The 16,747-nt window shown below is 37.6% G+C and overlaps 3 protein-coding genes across 7 annotated transcripts; all 3 read right to left on the reverse strand.

The window, feature by feature from the left end:
• Nucleotides 1–915: 915 nt before the first annotated feature.
• On the reverse strand, nucleotides 916–13,728 carry LOC114731478 (UPF0434 protein ERGA_CDS_01260-like). The gene is made up of 4 exons (XM_028918659.1): nucleotides 13,723–13,728; nucleotides 2,042–2,157; nucleotides 1,868–1,922; nucleotides 916–1,448 (listed from the first exon to the last, which is right to left on the reverse strand). The coding sequence occupies exons 2-4, from the start codon at nucleotides 2,137–2,139 to the stop codon at nucleotides 1,320–1,322; spliced, it is 282 nt and encodes a 93-aa protein (XP_028774492.1). The 5' UTR covers nucleotides 2,140–2,157; nucleotides 13,723–13,728; the 3' UTR covers nucleotides 916–1,319.
• Nucleotides 5,907–7,328, reverse strand: LOC114731477 (SKP1-like protein 1A). Its single transcript, XM_028918658.1, has 2 exons — nucleotides 6,952–7,328; nucleotides 5,907–6,281 (listed from the first exon to the last, which is right to left on the reverse strand). Exons 1-2 carry the CDS (start codon nucleotides 7,237–7,239, stop codon nucleotides 6,108–6,110), a joined length of 462 nt encoding a protein of 153 aa, XP_028774491.1. The 5' UTR covers nucleotides 7,240–7,328; the 3' UTR covers nucleotides 5,907–6,107.
• LOC114731473 (protein MID1-COMPLEMENTING ACTIVITY 1-like) lies at nucleotides 9,238–15,901 on the reverse strand. 5 transcript variants are annotated; one of them, XM_028918650.1, is made up of 9 exons: nucleotides 15,552–15,893; nucleotides 14,937–15,070; nucleotides 14,238–14,732; nucleotides 13,546–13,955; nucleotides 13,102–13,202; nucleotides 12,247–12,318; nucleotides 10,431–10,537; nucleotides 9,836–9,929; nucleotides 9,238–9,558 (listed from the first exon to the last, which is right to left on the reverse strand). In XM_028918650.1, the coding sequence occupies exons 3-9, from the start codon at nucleotides 14,646–14,648 to the stop codon at nucleotides 9,506–9,508; spliced, it is 1,248 nt and encodes a 415-aa protein (XP_028774483.1). In that variant the 5' UTR covers nucleotides 14,649–14,732; nucleotides 14,937–15,070; nucleotides 15,552–15,893; the 3' UTR covers nucleotides 9,238–9,505. The 5 variants fall into 5 exon arrangements, with proteins under 5 accessions (XP_028774483.1, XP_028774482.1, XP_028774484.1 ...); XM_028918649.1 differs by having other exon boundaries at nucleotides 14,238–14,653; nucleotides 15,552–15,892; XM_028918651.1 differs by having other exon boundaries at nucleotides 14,238–14,653; nucleotides 15,478–15,560.
• Nucleotides 15,902–16,747: the final 846 nt, after the last annotated feature.

The raw sequence follows: 16,747 nt of genomic DNA on the forward strand, positions 1-16,747 counted from the left end.
GGTACATAATACTTCTCTGGTTAAAAAGTGAAGCATCGCATCGATGAAGAGAATTCAACCCCGCTTTATAGGTAAACCAACTCAAATACAAAGAGAAATGTGGGTACTTCTTTTATTAACATCTTATATCGCTTTCCCATTTAGCTTTATTTACCTAGAGGTGTACTTATTTCTCCAAACTCAGTTATCACCGCAGCAAAATGCCATAACCTGAACCAAACTGACACCCAGTAATTTCCACAACTTCATTGCCCAAGCCTGCTTTTTAGTTGTAATCTATAAGAGAACATCATCTGGCGTAGACAACAAAATCTTTAGGAATGAGAACACAGTACAAAGTAAATGCCCGCTGGGAAGTAGGGTTAACAACGCAGCCAAAAGACAAAGTTAAAATAAGAGATTTGCAAGCTTTGCATCATTTGTGCACCACACTGTCCTCAAGGCAAGATATAATCCGTACGAAGATGATAGGCCATTCACAAAATTAAATCCAAAAGGAATTCACCGTACCATGAAACAATAGACTTTGCGAGTAGGATATCTCTGTTTCCATTAGAAAAGAGAATATGAGGGATTAAAAGGCTGCCTCATATTTTTCAAACTAGTAATTTTTTTGGCTCAATAAATCACTTCATTTATGAGTTCATACATGGAACAATGTGTTCATCTTTGGGTGGTCCTAATCCGCTAGCATTTTCAAGTAGAGTTTACCTCCTTATCAGATTTTGGTTCGCAATAACTTTTCAAACTATTTTCAACAATACTCCAATTCCCATGCCCCAAATGAAAGGGATTCACACATTGTTAATATTAGCACTGGACGAAGGTTTGAAAGACTCTTAAAGCAAAATCCCCCACATACAGACCCTTCTACAGGATTTAGGACAGAGGACTTGAAGGTGATTTTACATACTCTTGTGGCACAACATACTTGGTACTGTTTTCATTCATATTTTCTCTAAACTGTAGTGAATTTATATAAGGGTGCGGATGTTTGCCCATAGACGTACATGTATGACAGTACAAATCGTCAACAGTGTATAATCCAACAACTTCTCTACAAAGCAAAATCTGGGATACATGAATACCCCGGATCACGGGTCACTAGCACACAACCAGTTTGTAACACAAAATCTTCACTTCTAAAAAGTCAAAAATGATTCTGCCCCTGGTGGTGATGGAGTTGCTTCTTATCTGCTCAGATTTAGCCGCAGGCTAATAGATAACTGATCATCACATCGAGAGCGACATACAAGGCAAGTAATGGGAACAGCCAATATCAACTAATAATGCAAAGATATAATGTCTCACAGTTCAAGTTAAGAATTTCTTCCATGATTCTCTTCAGTTCTTGATGATGAATTGGCAGTATCCTCGGGCTTTGCTGTACCTTCTTCCTCAAGTATCTTGCCATCCATGGGAACTAAGCAAGGAATCCCATTTTTTATCTGGCAGAAAAAAAAAGGGATATAATCGATTACAACGAAAGCGGCAGGTCTATCTGGCTCTATTCTTGAATTCAAAGAGATTATTGCTTTTATTTTGCCATCAAGTTGATCACTTTTTGAGACCCAACATTACGGCAAACGGTAGTAAAAGTCCCACGAAAGCTCGTATAGAATATAATACCAGCAATCAAGGAAAGGAAAAAAAAAGAAAAGAAGATAAATAAACCCTGAAGGTTCCCCAATAAACCAGCCAAAAACCCTTGAAGTCCAAGATCATTTGATTCCCTCAAGTTCAACTTTGTTAAAAATTCACATCACAGAGCCAACTTGGAGTTCAGACCTCTTCGAAGAATCTTTCAAATGTAGAGCACAAATACGAACCACACAAATCAAGAATTATAAGCGGAAGGGAAACTCACAGGAAAGGAAACGCCGATGGCATCACTGATTAGGGCATTTGTTTCCTCACAGAACCTATTCAACAAGAGAATGAAATAAATGGTAAACGTCCCATGAAGCAATAAAATGTTCAGGCAAAAATAAGAAAAAGAAACAACAAAATGAAATCAACACAAGTGAGAATCATTGGGAACCTCAAGGGTTGCTTTGAGATAGGGCAAACCAGTATCTCCGTTAGGGTCTTCCCTAGTGTCTCTGCTTTCTGCAGAAGCGCTTTGCTCGTCCTCACCATTTCATCTGCTGCTATCCTCTTGCCTCTCGGATATGAATTACGAATAGGAGAACGAAATTTTGCTCACGGAGGGGAAGAAAACTGATGGGGACTCCGGGGCCCATAAAGCTCCAGTATATTACCTGAGAGAAAGGGCCCAACGTATTGGACGATCAAAATTTATTCTTGCAGCCCGTTGAAAGCAAATTAACAAAGTTCAACAAGACATTTAAGCCAGTGGACTCCCAAATTACTTCCCTTGATGTGGAAGGCCATGATTGTGGATCTGAGTACGCCTGCTCAAATTGTCGGGTGTGTTTTTTTGTCATTAATTAAAAATAAAAAAGTTTATATGCTCAGCCGGTTCTTACTTTATAGTATAATTAATTTATATGATAAATGGATCTTGCATTTAGGATCAAGAAAGTAGTAATTTATTTTATCATATTATACTTAAAGTGAACTCTAATATGTGCAAGTAACTCAAAATGAGGAGCCATATTTCTAAACAATGGGTGGTCTAATTAGTTTAATCTTTTTTATTGACAAAACTCAAATTTAAACTTTACTGAAGAAGTATTGATCTCTACCATTTAACCCCCCCCCCTTTTTTTTGCCAAGACTTCCATTTAACCTAACCGCAATGGATATAACATAATTTAAGAAGTAGCCTAAATTTTTTTTTTTCCAAGAAAAAAGTTGCATCTACAGTTTAAAGCTCTCCGGAAATCATGTTAAAAGAATATATAATTACTTTTGGATCAAAGTTATTACCGAACTTTCTGTATTTATTTTAAAATATTATTATCAAACTATTGTTTTCAGAATTTTAGATAATTAAATATATTTTAAGATTTCAAAATAAATAGAATAACTAATAAATATTTGTGACCAGTGACAATAGTTTTATATTTCATATTATTAAAAAGTACAAATTCAAATATGATCAGATCTCAAATGGCAAGTACTCCTAGCTCTTTCAAGCTGGTTTTTGTCTATTTGTAAGGCTTAAACCCTTGAATCTCTTCCATAACATATAATAAATCATTGGCGGCATCCAAATAGCCCTGCATACATCCGTTGATGCATAAACATGTGGGTGTTCTGCGCGCCCACAGTATGAAATCGGAGACATCCCTTTTTTTTTTTTTTGACGGGACGACTAATTTCCAGCAGTCTAGCGCAAGAGAGCAACCCCTGAAGATGTGGTTCAGATCTTCAGTGTGATTTCCACAAACGCCGCAGGTATCATCAAAAGCCATGTGTCTTCTGACTCTTTCCTTATTGGTTAAGATTTTTTCTCTTAGTGCAAGCCAGAGGAAGGTACGTATTCTCTGCGGTCCCGGCCATTTCCATGCTAAGCTCCATTTTTGGCTGTCTTCACTCCATTCATGCGATTTTAGGAGTTGATAAGCGGAACTGACCGAGAAATCCCGTGTGCCATTAACTGACCATGAGATAGTGTCTGGAACGTTCACTACTGATGGGGGGCTAACCTGCTCAATTTGTTCTATCACCTCCTTCGGAAGCAGGCTAATGAATTCACTCCATTTCCAGTGCCCCTGACTGTTAACATACCACCTTAAGTTTCTTTGTAGTATGTCTTCAGAGAGGGGTACAAAAGCAAGGTTCTTCAGTAGTCCCAAATCGCCCACCCAGACGTCCATCCAAAATCGGATCCTGTTCCCATCCCCAATTTTCCACTTCATGCCTACTTCGACATCCTGCCAAATGTTAACCAGGCTCCGCCATAGGTGAGATGTGTTGCGAGGTGTGTCCTGCGGCATTCCTTTGTCCTGCCATCCATATTTGGCCCTTAAGATTTCCACCCAAAGTAGTTCCGGTCTCGTTATAACAGATTGACCAATTTTCATTAGGAAGGCTGTGTTTTGACTTGCCAGGTGCTTCACGCCACATCCTCCACTGTGCTTGGGCTGGAAAAGCTCGTTTCCCTTGATGAGATGGGTTGCCTTATGGGTGCTGGTAGTACCCCAGATGAAGTCCCGAATGAGGTTTTGGACTTTGTTACATGTACCTAGAGGGAGCTTTGTGGATTGTATAGCATACATAGGAATAGAGGAGAGAACAGATTGGGATATTGTGATTCTTCCATCAAGTGACATCGTCTTTGCTTTCCAGCCTGAGAGCTTTCTTTGAACTTTTTCCACATTGTACTTATAAGTTTCTTGGGACACTCTTTTGTGCAATAATGGGACCCCTAAGTAGGAACCAAGGTTGTCTGTTTTTTGAACCCCCAATCTTGAACAAACATTGTTGGCCTCCTGCACTGGAACATTTTTAGAGACAAAGATCCTTGTCTTGGTTATGCTGATACTATGGCCCGATGAGGTGCAAAAGTCTCCAAGCATGTTGTGAATTAATTCAACTTGCTTCGGGTCTGTTTGACTAAAGAGTATAAGGTCATCCGCGAGAAAGAGGTGGGACAAAGGTGGTCCTTGTGGCCCCATTCTTATTGGCTTCCATGTTCCCTTGTTAACTTCCTTGGTTATTGCCCGTGAAAGTCTCTCCACGCAGAGAACAAAAATGTAAAATGACGGAGGGTCTCATTGTCGAATTCCCCTCTGAGGCTTGAAGGCTTCTTTAGTTTTCCCATTCCAGATGACTTGCACTGAGGAAGTGGTAATACACTTCATAATAAGGTGTATTAACCTTTCTGGGAGCTATGCATCCTTGAGACATCCCATTAATTGATGTAGAATAGAAAATCAAATACTATATCAGGTCTTAATTATAAGAGCTAGTTGACTAATTTGAGGAAATTAAGAAAAGAAGTTAAGTTAGTTATTTGTAATAAATAAAATAACTAATATATAGTCTTTTCTAAAACATCCTTACTAATGAAGTGTGTTGGTTAGAATTATTATTGTTAGAAGGACTATTTTTAAAAAAATATATATAAATGAGAAACAAAATAGATTGAGATCTTATATTTAGGATCAAAATAAAAATTAAATAAGGTTTTATATTAAGAACTGGAAGTAGTAATAATAATAGTAATTCTGTAGGATTCCATCACCTGTTTGCAAAACGGATTTGCAATTGGAAAGCAAATTCATGATCATAATTATACACGAACTGCAGCAAAACTGATAAGCAGAAAAAATAGCACGGTATGCTCTGTTAAGCGGTATTGTCCGGGTAAAAGACATGAAGCTGTACAGAAGATTTTAAGAGTACACAATTTAAATAGAAACCCTTCTGGCACAGCAATCTGGAAGATTGGCCCCACTATTGTCAAAGTTTATATAATTCAAAGTTCTTTCACCAGCAACGTATGATTCGACTTTTGAAAATTTATCAAATTGACCTTATTTTTTGCCCCAATATAGTCCTTCTGCTAAAACCTTTTTAAGAGAGGCAAAAATGTCACGACATGCATTAACCAAAATGAACCAAATTGCAACTATCACTTCTTATTTAATCATAAATAACTTTGATTGGACAATTAGTTATAGGTTCGACCACTTAAGACGACCTGTTATCGTCAGTGAATTTCGTCTTGCACGAAGAAGCTAAACGGATAAAATGGTATCCCCGGCACACACCAAAATGAAATTACAAAGCCTGCTTTTTCTTAGTGGAAAGGGATATATGATTAAGTTAATTGGCTCAGGCACGTACACGTTCTATACCAACATAGGAACACAATTCCTGTGGCAAGCTCTGACTGGAGTTATGCGTTAAAAACCTACGCTTCCATAAACAACGCAAAATATTTGTTTGCTCTTCGGAGATAGATACACAATGCATTACCGTTTAAGAATGTGTCATGACAGAATCAAACCACTCGCCCCCATTCCATATTAAGCTATTATTTACAATTCAAAATGCACATAAGTTCAAGAAGGAAGATATGTCTGAGACGAGAAAATAGTCACCAAATACATAGATTCAGCAAAATATACTAAGTATATCATAAACAACCATAGCAAGTTATTGAAACTTCAGAAAGCTTAATACATGATCACTCATTCAAATGCCCATTGGTTTTCACGGCGGACTTCTTCCTCTTCGTCAGGAGTAAAGTCATTCTTAATATTAAAGGTCTTGCGAATTTCCTCAGGAGTCTTTCCCTTGATCATGTCCGCTACATTCTGGCATGTAAGATCCAGAAGGCTCTTGATGTTCAAGTAGTTTGCGGCCTAAAAGAAAACGTCATGACCACCATGCAAATAAAGCAAACATTGTCTTATGAAAGTACTTAGACAAGAATCACATCGAAGGAATATTTAACAAAGGGAGCAGGTAAACGGCCGCAGTCTTTCTCAAGGAAAGTTCCACATATGGGCATAATATTAGATGGACCTCGAAAATAAGGACTCATGGTGCAATTATTTCAACATGGCAACTAACCTGATGGATAACAGAGTTATTAATCAAACATACTAGGCTCAGTAATGGTTGCAAATGCATAGCCCAGATGAACAAACGTTGAGGAAAGGAGCAAAAAATGAAAACCAATATTCATAATAATCATTGGCAGTTCAACAAACAGAAAACCGAACAAAAGCTCAATCAATATGACTGAGTTGCAGGAAACTAGGGTTAGATTGGAGCGCTACATCACACTAATAGTTAATCAGGGCACACATATATGTTCCATAGCGGCAGAAAAGGTTCTAGTTACACTACTCTACCATGAGAGGAAAATACCGAATATATTTTCCCAATGATGTGAATAAAACAAAAACCCCAATTCCAAAATACCCTAACCCTAACTATTGCAACATTATCTCACAGGACAGGAACCAAAGCGACCGCAAACAAATATAACAAGCCTACAATACAACATTTCAAGGGAAACTAACTGACCAGAATGAGATCGAAGAGCGTGGCCTGGTCAACCCTGACGAAATCAGCATCCCAAGCCCTGAGATCATCTTCGGAGATTTTCTCCTCAGAATTGGCAGCATCGACGTGCTTCTTGCAGTACTCGATGACCTTAGCCAAGATCTTGCTGGTCACATTAGGCAGGGGGATGCCACTGTCGGCACAATCGTCCTCGATCATATGTTTAATAGTCTGAGACTGAAGCGCCACTGCCTCGTCAACCTCAAAAGGCTCGCCATCGGAGCTCTTCAAGGTGATCTTCTTCGACATGATCGACGGTATGGTGTGGGTAAGATGTGGGAGTCGTCAGAGCCGGAGGGAGAACGCCCAAATCCCTAACCCTAATCCGGATCCAAGTAGTTTATGATCAGGGAAAAGGGTGTACGGGCTTCGATATTTATAGAGCTACCAGAAGTTTCAGGATTCTATTGACGGTGATTTGGCGGATCCCGTTTTATCCAAGAAAGACATCCGACCTTACACGTGTTCGAATTTCATTGATTAATCGCCTCGTAATCTCTTCTTCGGCCGAAAACGTTTCACAATGCAGACACGGTAAAATCGTTTGGATTCAATTTTGGAAACTTCCTTTTTAGTTTAATCTAACCTAATATAATTTGTACTAAATTTGATTTTGATCAAACTTGAAAACTCATTATCAATTTATTTATGTATAAAAATGTTATTTTTTAAAAATCCAGTTAGTTAGATCAATCAAGTGGATAGGTATATAATCCTTTGGTTATAAATATAATATTCATTTTAATAGTATAATATAAATACAAAATAAATATTACATTTATGACCAGAGGGCTATATTAAAAACTTAGCTTAAAGAAAAATATAGTCAAACTTTTGTATTTTTTAATAACAAAGAAGGGTAAACATAAACTGATCAGAAAATAAAACAATCACTCAAGCTTTCTACCTAGGGATAGAGGACAGTGTTTCAATATCTCTGTAAACTGACTTGAGGCTGTTGTTTTGATGTAATCACTCAAGTTTTGCTTGCCTTGTTATTCCCAAAAAAAAAAATCATGCATGAGGAAAGGAAAAAAGTAAGTTAACACTTAACACCTCTAACACTTTACCATTAAACCTTTTGGGAGGAGGGCACGCGCCCACATAATCGTTTCGAGAATGGGGCAAAAAAAAAAAAAGGAATGTCATTTTAAGGTGTGTTTGGATGAAACCAAACCGTGGTTTGGAAAAGTGATTCTGGAGAATAGATTCTGGAAAGAATAGATTCTGTGAAGAATAGATATTGTAAAAAAGTGATTCTGAAAAGTGAGAGTGTTTGGATAGTTGTTATCAGAAGTACTTTTTATATATACAAATTACTAAAAAAGACATAAGTTAATATGATAATTACAAAAAAATAGATTTTATGATATATTTTAATTTGAAGGAATAAAATTGTTAATAATATATTTTTTACCAACATAATTAATAATACATAAGATAATATAATTAATAAATAATTAATATGTATATATATTTATAAAATATAAGATTAAATATTTATAAAAAATAACAAGATATATATCATATAGGCTCTCACACTCTCTCTTTTTTCTCCAAAAGCAAAATTTTTTTGCTTTTTCAAAACATAGTTTGACCCAAAACCATGGTTTTGGTTTTTGGGGGGGTATTTGGGTGATTTATTCCCAATCCATGGTTTGGGGTGTCACCCAAACACACCCTTAGAACAACTTAAATTTTTTTTTCCAAAATTGTTGTGAAGAAACAATTTTTTATTTCATCCATATCCACGACATTTCAAAAATTAAATATATCTTTTATACAATTATCAGAAATAAACTATTATTGGACTAAATTTGAATTTGAATATCATCATATCTATTTTGGATAATTCTTTGAATGTGATTTTTTTATCCAAAAAATTTAGATCCTCAACATCAACATTGTTTAAAAAGAATTAAATTTCTTCCACTGATTAAATTGAAATATTTTTATAACATTATTTTCATAAAAGATATTTTTATGTAGCATCCTCAAAATAAGTTCAGGTAAAAAAAAAAATTGAAGTCCAGATAAACGACAAAATTAACCAGGAAGAAAGAATCAAAGTATAAATAAAGCCACCAATCGATGGCCAAAAACAAAAACATCAATCTCAGAATGTTGGGGGAGCCACCGGGCCGAAGTCAGTGCAGAAAAAGAAATATAACAAAATTAGCACAATGAAGAGCAAACTTTCGACCACAGGTAGCTCAGGTAATTAAAAAGTGAAGCAGGGGATTGTGACCGAACCTCGCATTTGCATGATATAACCCCCCCCCCCCCGGGGGGGGGGAGAACAGGTCATCAAATTTCAACAGGAAAGTGTTTTCTTGCCAAACGAAGGCGCAGTCTATGATAATTCTAATGCGACGGTAGATTCTATTTACAAGACTTCTGTACAAGAAGCATTTGCTGTTCTAAGTGCAAGGCCGAGCGGGGTCACTCAAATTGTGAACGGACTTACACAAAAGCGATGCATCCAAATCCCACTAAACAATACATGCTAGGCTGATTAAGATTCCATATGCTGTGGGGGGGGAGGGCTTGTACTTGTCTTATCAGCTCCTGCGATGCAGTTTACACAATGGTATACGTTTTCAGTGCTGAAAGGAAACTTAAAGTAACCTCGCCAAGGAAAATCCGCAGTAAATTCCGTTGAGAAACAGGGAGAAAATTTTATAAAGCGAAGGTAGGACCATTCAACAGGCTGGTTCAGAAAAAGAAACACAAGGAACCAAGGCACATGCACGGTAGGCATCCTTAAAAGTCCGAACAAATAGAATTCACAGCAATTCTATTGGCGACGTTGCCCAAAATCATTAGCAAGACGAGAAGGACATACCACAAAACCCACGGATCTCCACTTCCCTCCATTCTTGGACAAGAGCACAGCAGCAACACATTAAATGAGATAGAAAATCATCAACGTAGCCACCCTGCACAGGCATGTTGGTAAGTAGCAAAATATTTGGAGAGACCAGGGAATGCCAGAGCCAAGTAGGTGGTGATGGTAATCAACCCCGATGCTTATTTAAACCTCAACAATACAATATCTATATTCTTTAAATCCGCTTCTTCATTGGATGATCAGAACCCACACAAAAATGGAGTCGGTAGAAATCACAAAAGAGAAAGGCACTGTCTTGGTGATATGGTTTCACCGGACAGCAGCCGGCCAACTGATATTAGTAGGTTAGAGAAATAGGTAGAGTAAATAAAAAACAAAAAAAGGCGCAGTGTATATGCCTCACAATAACATGACCACATTGTCCGCTGTAAGAAAATCAGTGTTTCAGAGCCTTCAATTTTATATTTAAAAACATGACCAACCACATCTTAAAAGAAGCTAAACAAGTGGGTTTTGAGCATGAGTTCGTTCCTCAAATAGTGGCCATATAAGAGACGATCATATTTATGCACAGGGAAATCAGTCTTACTGTGATGTTCAACATTTTCCGAAGCTTCCTCCTGATACAGCAAGTATAGCAACAGCATGACAAGACTAATGAATATGCCATCAACTCATTACATGCTTCTGCAGAAGCTGAAAAATAGAAGACTGAGATTATAACAGCATAGCCACAGATAAAGATGCAATTGTTAAAAATGAACCAGATCAAAAGGAGAGTAGCATCAAATTCGAATACATATGCAACGTTTAGAACTCTTACTGTAATCCGAAAGTGAAAGCAAAGGCCTCAATTTTTAGTCTACATTCCATAACCCAACAAAACCTTTCATTTTGTTTCCACAGCATAGAAGTGTAAAACTACATGACAAAGTCATCCCTTCACATCTAATATTATGCTACCTCCAAAGTACGATGTGATGACTTCACTACTGGTCATAATGGTAATTGGCATGTGGCGCAGCACCAGAGTGTTCAACCATGCAATACTTGTGCCACAGCAAAATGTGCAAATTTATGCAATGCTTTGTATGCACCATATGAGAAAACGCAAGGGAGGAAGACATAGAAAACAATGTTTCAGTCCAGTGTCAGCACCTTCTTTGAGAGAGGAGAACAGCAAACATCAGATCATGGTTTTAGTGGTTCGGTCAATTGTTTTCTGCTTCTCTTCCAATTTCTCTTCATGCTTTTTTCTAATCCTACTCCAATTCAAAGACCATGTAGCCTCTTTTTGTATGAAACTGCTACTTTGTTTTGGTTTTTATCCTCGAATTCCTTAGTTATAGTTGCTTACATTTTGCAAATTAGCAGTTAATGTGCAATTCCCTTTCCTATTTTTTAATCCTAAAATTAGCCTTGCTATGTTACCAGCAGTGTTAGGTTGTGTTCTGATGTTTCATCAACCCAATTGCTTTTTCATTATACTCCTCCGATCCTTAATATACGATTTAATTGTCGAGTAAATCTTAGTCCTAAATGTAAGACATATTTCTCATATTTATCAAATTTTTCCGAATTACTCCTACTAATACTCTTTCAATTATAATCAAATAAAAGAGGAAGGAGAATATTAAGGAAGATGGTTAGACTGTTTAAGAAAAAACACACCATATTATCATAATTAATTTACCTAACTTTCTTAATATACTAAAATTAGTTACATAGGTTTTACATTAAGAACCAAAAGAGTACAAAAATGTACTCTGATTTTTCTATTAAGTTTTTTCTACCAAAAGGTTTTTCTACTAAGTAGAGCAATGATAAATAATTGTTTTTTAGGATCTCAAAGGAAGGATATGATGGGACATTACTCACAGCATAATATTGTTTGGAATTGAATCTCTTTCACCTTAAAAATGTACTTATTTTTTAAACAAAAATATACTCATTTTTGCTACTATTAGCCATGGTGCAACACAGTATGTTGTTTGTAGATTTTTGCCTTCTGACTTGTGAATTCTATAACAGAGACTTAAGGGAGGTGTTTAGCTCGTCCATACCCCTCATCGTCATAAAGTAGAAATGTGATTGTTTTTAATGTTTTCTCTGCATCACAACTTTGTGATCACAGCTCATGCAGAAACTGAAAGTTGCAGTGGAATTCAGCGGTCCTAAAACTTTGATCGAGGATATTCATCCAATGTAATATCACTTTAGCATTCCAAGGTCCACACACAGGAAAGAGATTTTTCCAGATGACAAAATCTGAAATGAACCCAAATTTTATCTACCTGAATTCTGTAGCGAGCTTAGCAAAAGCAAGAAACATGTGCAAACAAAGCAGATCTCAGATTTATATCCATTACTCAAAAACTAAAAATATTAATCTTTAGCTTACTCACATATATGCCTGTTTGTTGCAACACTAGCAATCTTTGAAAATGTCCCACAAGGATAGAAGAAAGTTTTTATACCTGCAAAAAAGAAAACTACTGGAGTAGTGATCCATATCCATTTTACATGGATGATATTCTACGACTGTTGAGTTGGGTATCTTCTACTTCTCAAGGACACAATCCCTCCACAATAGTAATTCAGTCTCTATCATGCAAATCAAAAGAAAGAGAATCCCTGCTTTCACAGTTACCATTATCGACTTCTGTTCTCATCAAGTCTCACGGAAATACAGTTCTAAACACAGGCATCTCATGCACAGCGCACATGCCCTCCATCCTAATTGATAATTTTTGCTTCTAGTTTCTAAATATACTGCACAGCCTCTCATCCAAACCCCACACAAGCATAATTTGCAGCCAGCACGATACCAATCATGTTAACTGACAGAATCATGCTGCCCATTAGTGATGCTCGGATAATATACCCAGAAAGGGGGAGAATTAAGCAATCTTCACACTGCTAAAAGTGAATCCTTTTAATATTTGAACTTAGGGTCTTCTTGGATCTTGTTGAATGGTCAAAATATTTACAATTTAGATGTTATGTGGAAGTGTACCTATGACTGAAGGTATAATCCAAAGGTGAGCCATGCAGTTCCTAAATATGCATGAATTATTAGAATACACATACAGTTCATCACAAAATGCATATAACAAAAACATAAACAGTGCAGCTCATCTTAAGAGTTAAGATCCATGAAAATGCTGAGGCCTACTCGAGTTTGTATTGTTGTAAATCACTCTTCCTTGGTGAACGACCATACCTAATGAAACTAGAATTAACAGCAGATGAGCACGTACATAGAGAGGGTTCAGAACAACATGAAAGTAAATCATTGTGCCATTCTCCCAGCTGATATGAACCTCCAGTTTGCAGCAGATCCTTTCCTGAAACTGATGATCTGCTTGTGGCAGAGCATCAGATAGAGAATCAATATAAGTTTGTAACACAAGACATTCAATATTGGAAGGGAAAATACAAGGAGGAGGAGGAGGAGAGATTAAAGAAGCTCAGAAATTAAAGTGGTTAAAGCTGCTCCAAGTTATAATTACAAATCTAATTTTGGGTTGAAGAAACTCAGAACTCAAAGTGGTTAAAGCTGCTCCAAGTTAAGATTAGAAGTCTAATTTTGGGCCTGCCTGGCTGTCAACAGCATCTGATTTAAAACTAACATACTTATTTTCTATTATGGTCAGTATAGTTGACATGAGTGAGAGCATATATAGCTGGGATTTGGGAATCACCTTAATGTTGAAGAAGGGTCACGTTTCTTGTTATATTTTTCATCAGAAGCATAACCTTTGTCACTATTGTCATCTAAGTAACTGTCCTCTACTTTCTTATGACTTTTTTCAGGCAAACACTTCTCAGAGTCGGCTGCAGCTTCTGTCACGTCCAATAAACGTTGAATGACTTCACACTGATTCATATCCAAATTGGCCTGCGACTGTTGTAGCTCTAACTTAAGTTTTTCATTTTCTTTTTTAAGTGCTTCATTGAAGGGCAAGTTGGGATAAGAACAGGAAAGAGATTTCTTCAGCACCACAGCATCGTCTTTGTCAGGTTCAGGTTTTAATATCACAGTCTGCACCTTTTGGTCCTCATCATCCAATGTGTACTCATGCTGATCCTTCTCAATAGCTTCAAGTCTCTCCTGGATATTTCAGAGTAAATGATTGTTAACATCATTCGAGAAAATCTGCAACCAAAATGGACCATACAAAGATGCTGCCATAAACTCGCAAAGTTAAAAACATCACAAAAGATATATAGAAAATGTCAAGTTTTGATTAATTTGGATTCCATAAAATGGGATTATAGTTTACATGCACACAATTGGAATGAACCACCACAAACTTGTTCCTTTTATCTAATAAAAGGAACATACATAACAAGTGATAGCTGATAATCGAACACAGTTAAGCACAACATATACCCTGACTCGAGCATTGTCGACAAGAGTGATGAGAGGAACAAGACGTAGGTAACGGTCAATTTCATTCTGAGCCTTTCTGAATTGATAAACAATGTTCCAGCCCATGGCCAGCAAATATAGATAGCTCCGGTCCTGACAACTGTTGACCAAAATGTAAGACCTTCTTAAAGCATCTTCAAGCTGCTCCAGAGGCTCCCGAGTTTCTGGATATTTTTTCAGCTCTGAGATCTTGAGCTGCTCCAGTAAGTTCCCAATCAACTTCAGATGCTGTGCAAACTGCCTACAGTTCTTCTTGTGCATCCGTGCTGTGCTTGCAGCTTTTGCAATCATCCCAATCAACCGCACAGCATCCAAGCCCGTTAGCTGGACCACATTTGCAACTTCCCCAAGATGATCCCACGACGATGCCATGCTATCTGAAAATAAACCAGAAATCCAGCTAGTGTAGCCACAGCACCAAATTACAACAATGGTGATTCATTTCTCATGCCTTCCCTGATGAGAATGGAAAGCAAATTAAATAAAAAAGGAGCTAAAATAGAAAATTGCCGACCAAAAAATTTGTCCGATAATAACTCACGATACAATTTAAAGTCTGAAAACGTTGTAGGTAGATTTCAGATATCTGAATTCATTTAACTTCAACTAAGCGAATAAAATGGGCATTATAGGCATAACACTTGCAATCCGTCGCACTACCTGCGCTGCCAAGGACTCAGCAAAATTAATGCCGTCAATCTAGATAGTCAAATATGCTAAGCCAGATCGAGCCCTCTGAAAGAAGCAATCAGAAACGCCATCTCCTTCAAAGATCTTGGATAGGGACAGAAGCACTGCAAAACGTAGTAAATGCAATTGAAGCAGTGAAAAAGAGAAAGGGGAAATATAAATCAAAAAAGCATGAGACTATCAGTGACGCTTCCAGACTCGCTTCGCAACAACTGAAGAGATAAAAGTAAAAATAGGAACCTGGGACCAAAATCAACAAAGTTAAACTAAGAAATTCAATTGTTTTATTTGATAAATTTTTTCATGCACTATCAATGAAGAAATCTAAAAATCACAACCATTCAATTGAAGTTATATAGCTGAACCACTTAACCAAAAGCCAGGTTCAGAAATCACTATCCAACCGTTCTTATATTTCATTGCCCAAAGGGGAAAAAGGAAGAAAGCAAAAAAAAAAAAAAAAAAGGTAACTGAGTCAGAAACATTAACAGTGGTTAAAGCTTCAACTCACAGTGCAGATTCGTTAAACAAACTACGCCCAAAAAAATAAAAGAAATGTGACGCCTGCTCCAGAGAATGCAGTACCAGATGTTATATTTGTGGTTCTGAGTTCTCAACAATGATGAAAGGAACGTAAAGATGGGAGCGAAAAACATAAAATTCTGGCAATGACAGGCATTGCTTTGCGCAAATGAGCTTCCAATCGTTCTCCTGAGTGGAACTCTGGAGGATTTGGGCAGAGAAATGCAGAAGCTCCTCAGAGTGCCTCTTTCTCTCTCTTGCGCTAATCGCCCACAGCTACGATATCGTTTGTCTCTCTCTGCTCTCTAGTGCGGAGCTGAGTTTGGCCTCAAGTGCTTCCCACGCAGGCACACCTCCACGAGACACGATCAAGGGCCATCGCGGTGGGCAACTCCAAGGTCATCCGTGCCACTACGTTGCTCTTCTAATTACGAGAGTGCCACTCTTACTCTTGCTGCGGCTACTGCGAGCCTGTGAGGCTGTGACCAGCTCGGTGCTTTTTGACGGCGTCGTCATGTGTCCGTTGGAGCGAGATACTAGATTTGTCAACTGTGAAAGCAATGTGCATGAACATTGAACAGCGTCTTTCCTTGGGAAGATGCCCATTAATCAGCGCTTTCGCAGGTGCCGGTGGTATTGCTTGAGGCGGCGCGTGCATGTTTTTGTTTTTATTCATTTTCTTTCCAATGTTATCCTTGGAACTTGGATTAATTCCTTAATGAGTTAAAATTTTGGCGCATATCCAAAAATACGAGTGTCTTGTGGGCACCGAAGTTGAGTTTGTCATCTAGCGGATTGTCTTGTGTGCAACGATTTTAAGTAAAAAAAAAAAAAATCAAGAAAACAGTTCTTACACGTAAAAGAGAACAGTACAATGGAGGTGGACTTGGCTTTTAATACGCCACCTTTTTAGCATACGTCTGGTTAAATACATGAGAACTCGGATTCAGTGACTCTATGGCCTGATGCATGGAAGGCTTCTAGCAATATATAATTACATCCACCCCCCTTTCCGCAGCCCGGACGTCAGTATACGGGCGAACCGTGTAGTCCACAAAAAATGAAATGTTGGGTTGAAAGTTTCCTGACCTGTTTAAGGCAATTTAAAATGAGCAGCTAACCCTACCAACAGGAACTAGGTACAGTGAAAGAAGCTAGTATCTCATAACATAACGAATCAATATTCGAATTCCTATTAGGAGAGGTATCTACATTTAATACCTGATAGTGTCTCGAATAGGATTGCTTCCAATAGAAAA

The sequence above is a fragment of the Neltuma alba genome, unplaced genomic scaffold (assembly GCF_004799145.2).
Source record: "Neltuma alba isolate B1F8T4 unplaced genomic scaffold, ASM479914v2 tig00012836_pilon, whole genome shotgun sequence".
NCBI classification, from domain to species: Eukaryota; Viridiplantae; Streptophyta; class Magnoliopsida; order Fabales; family Fabaceae; genus Neltuma; species Neltuma alba.

What these genes read in the sequence shown, in the direction of transcription:
- LOC114731478 (XM_028918659.1), bottom strand. Translation starts at nt 2,139, where the DNA reads ATGGTGAGGACGAGCAAAGCGCTTCTGCAGAAAGCAGAGACACTAGGG. An exon ending in ATCTCAAAGCAACCCTTGAG is followed by an intron (nt 1,923 to 2,041) that starts GTTCCCAATGAT and finishes CTTGTTGAATAG; the next exon opens with GTTCTGTGAGGAAACAAATG. An exon ending in CCATCGGCGTTTCCTTTCCT is followed by an intron (nt 1,449 to 1,867) that starts GTGAGTTTCCCT and finishes TTTTTCTGCCAG; the next exon opens with ATAAAAAATGGGATTCCTTG.
- LOC114731477 (XM_028918658.1), bottom strand. Translation starts at nt 7,239, where the DNA reads ATGTCGAAGAAGATCACCTTGAAGAGCTCCGATGGCGAGCCTTTTGAG. An exon ending in CGCTCTTCGATCTCATTCTG is followed by an intron (nt 6,282 to 6,951) that starts GTCAGTTAGTTT and finishes GTTTTCTTTTAG; the next exon opens with GCCGCAAACTACTTGAACAT.
- LOC114731473 (XM_028918650.1), bottom strand. Translation starts at nt 14,648, where the DNA reads ATGGCATCGTCGTGGGATCATCTTGGGGAAGTTGCAAATGTGGTCCAG. An exon ending in GACCCTTCTTCAACATTAAG is followed by an intron (nt 13,203 to 13,545) that starts GTGATTCCCAAA and finishes TGCCACAAGCAG; the next exon opens with ATCATCAGTTTCAGGAAAGG. An exon ending in GGAAAATGTTGAACATCACA is followed by an intron (nt 9,930 to 10,430) that starts GTAAGACTGATT and finishes ATGCCTGTGCAG; the next exon opens with GGTGGCTACGTTGATGATTT.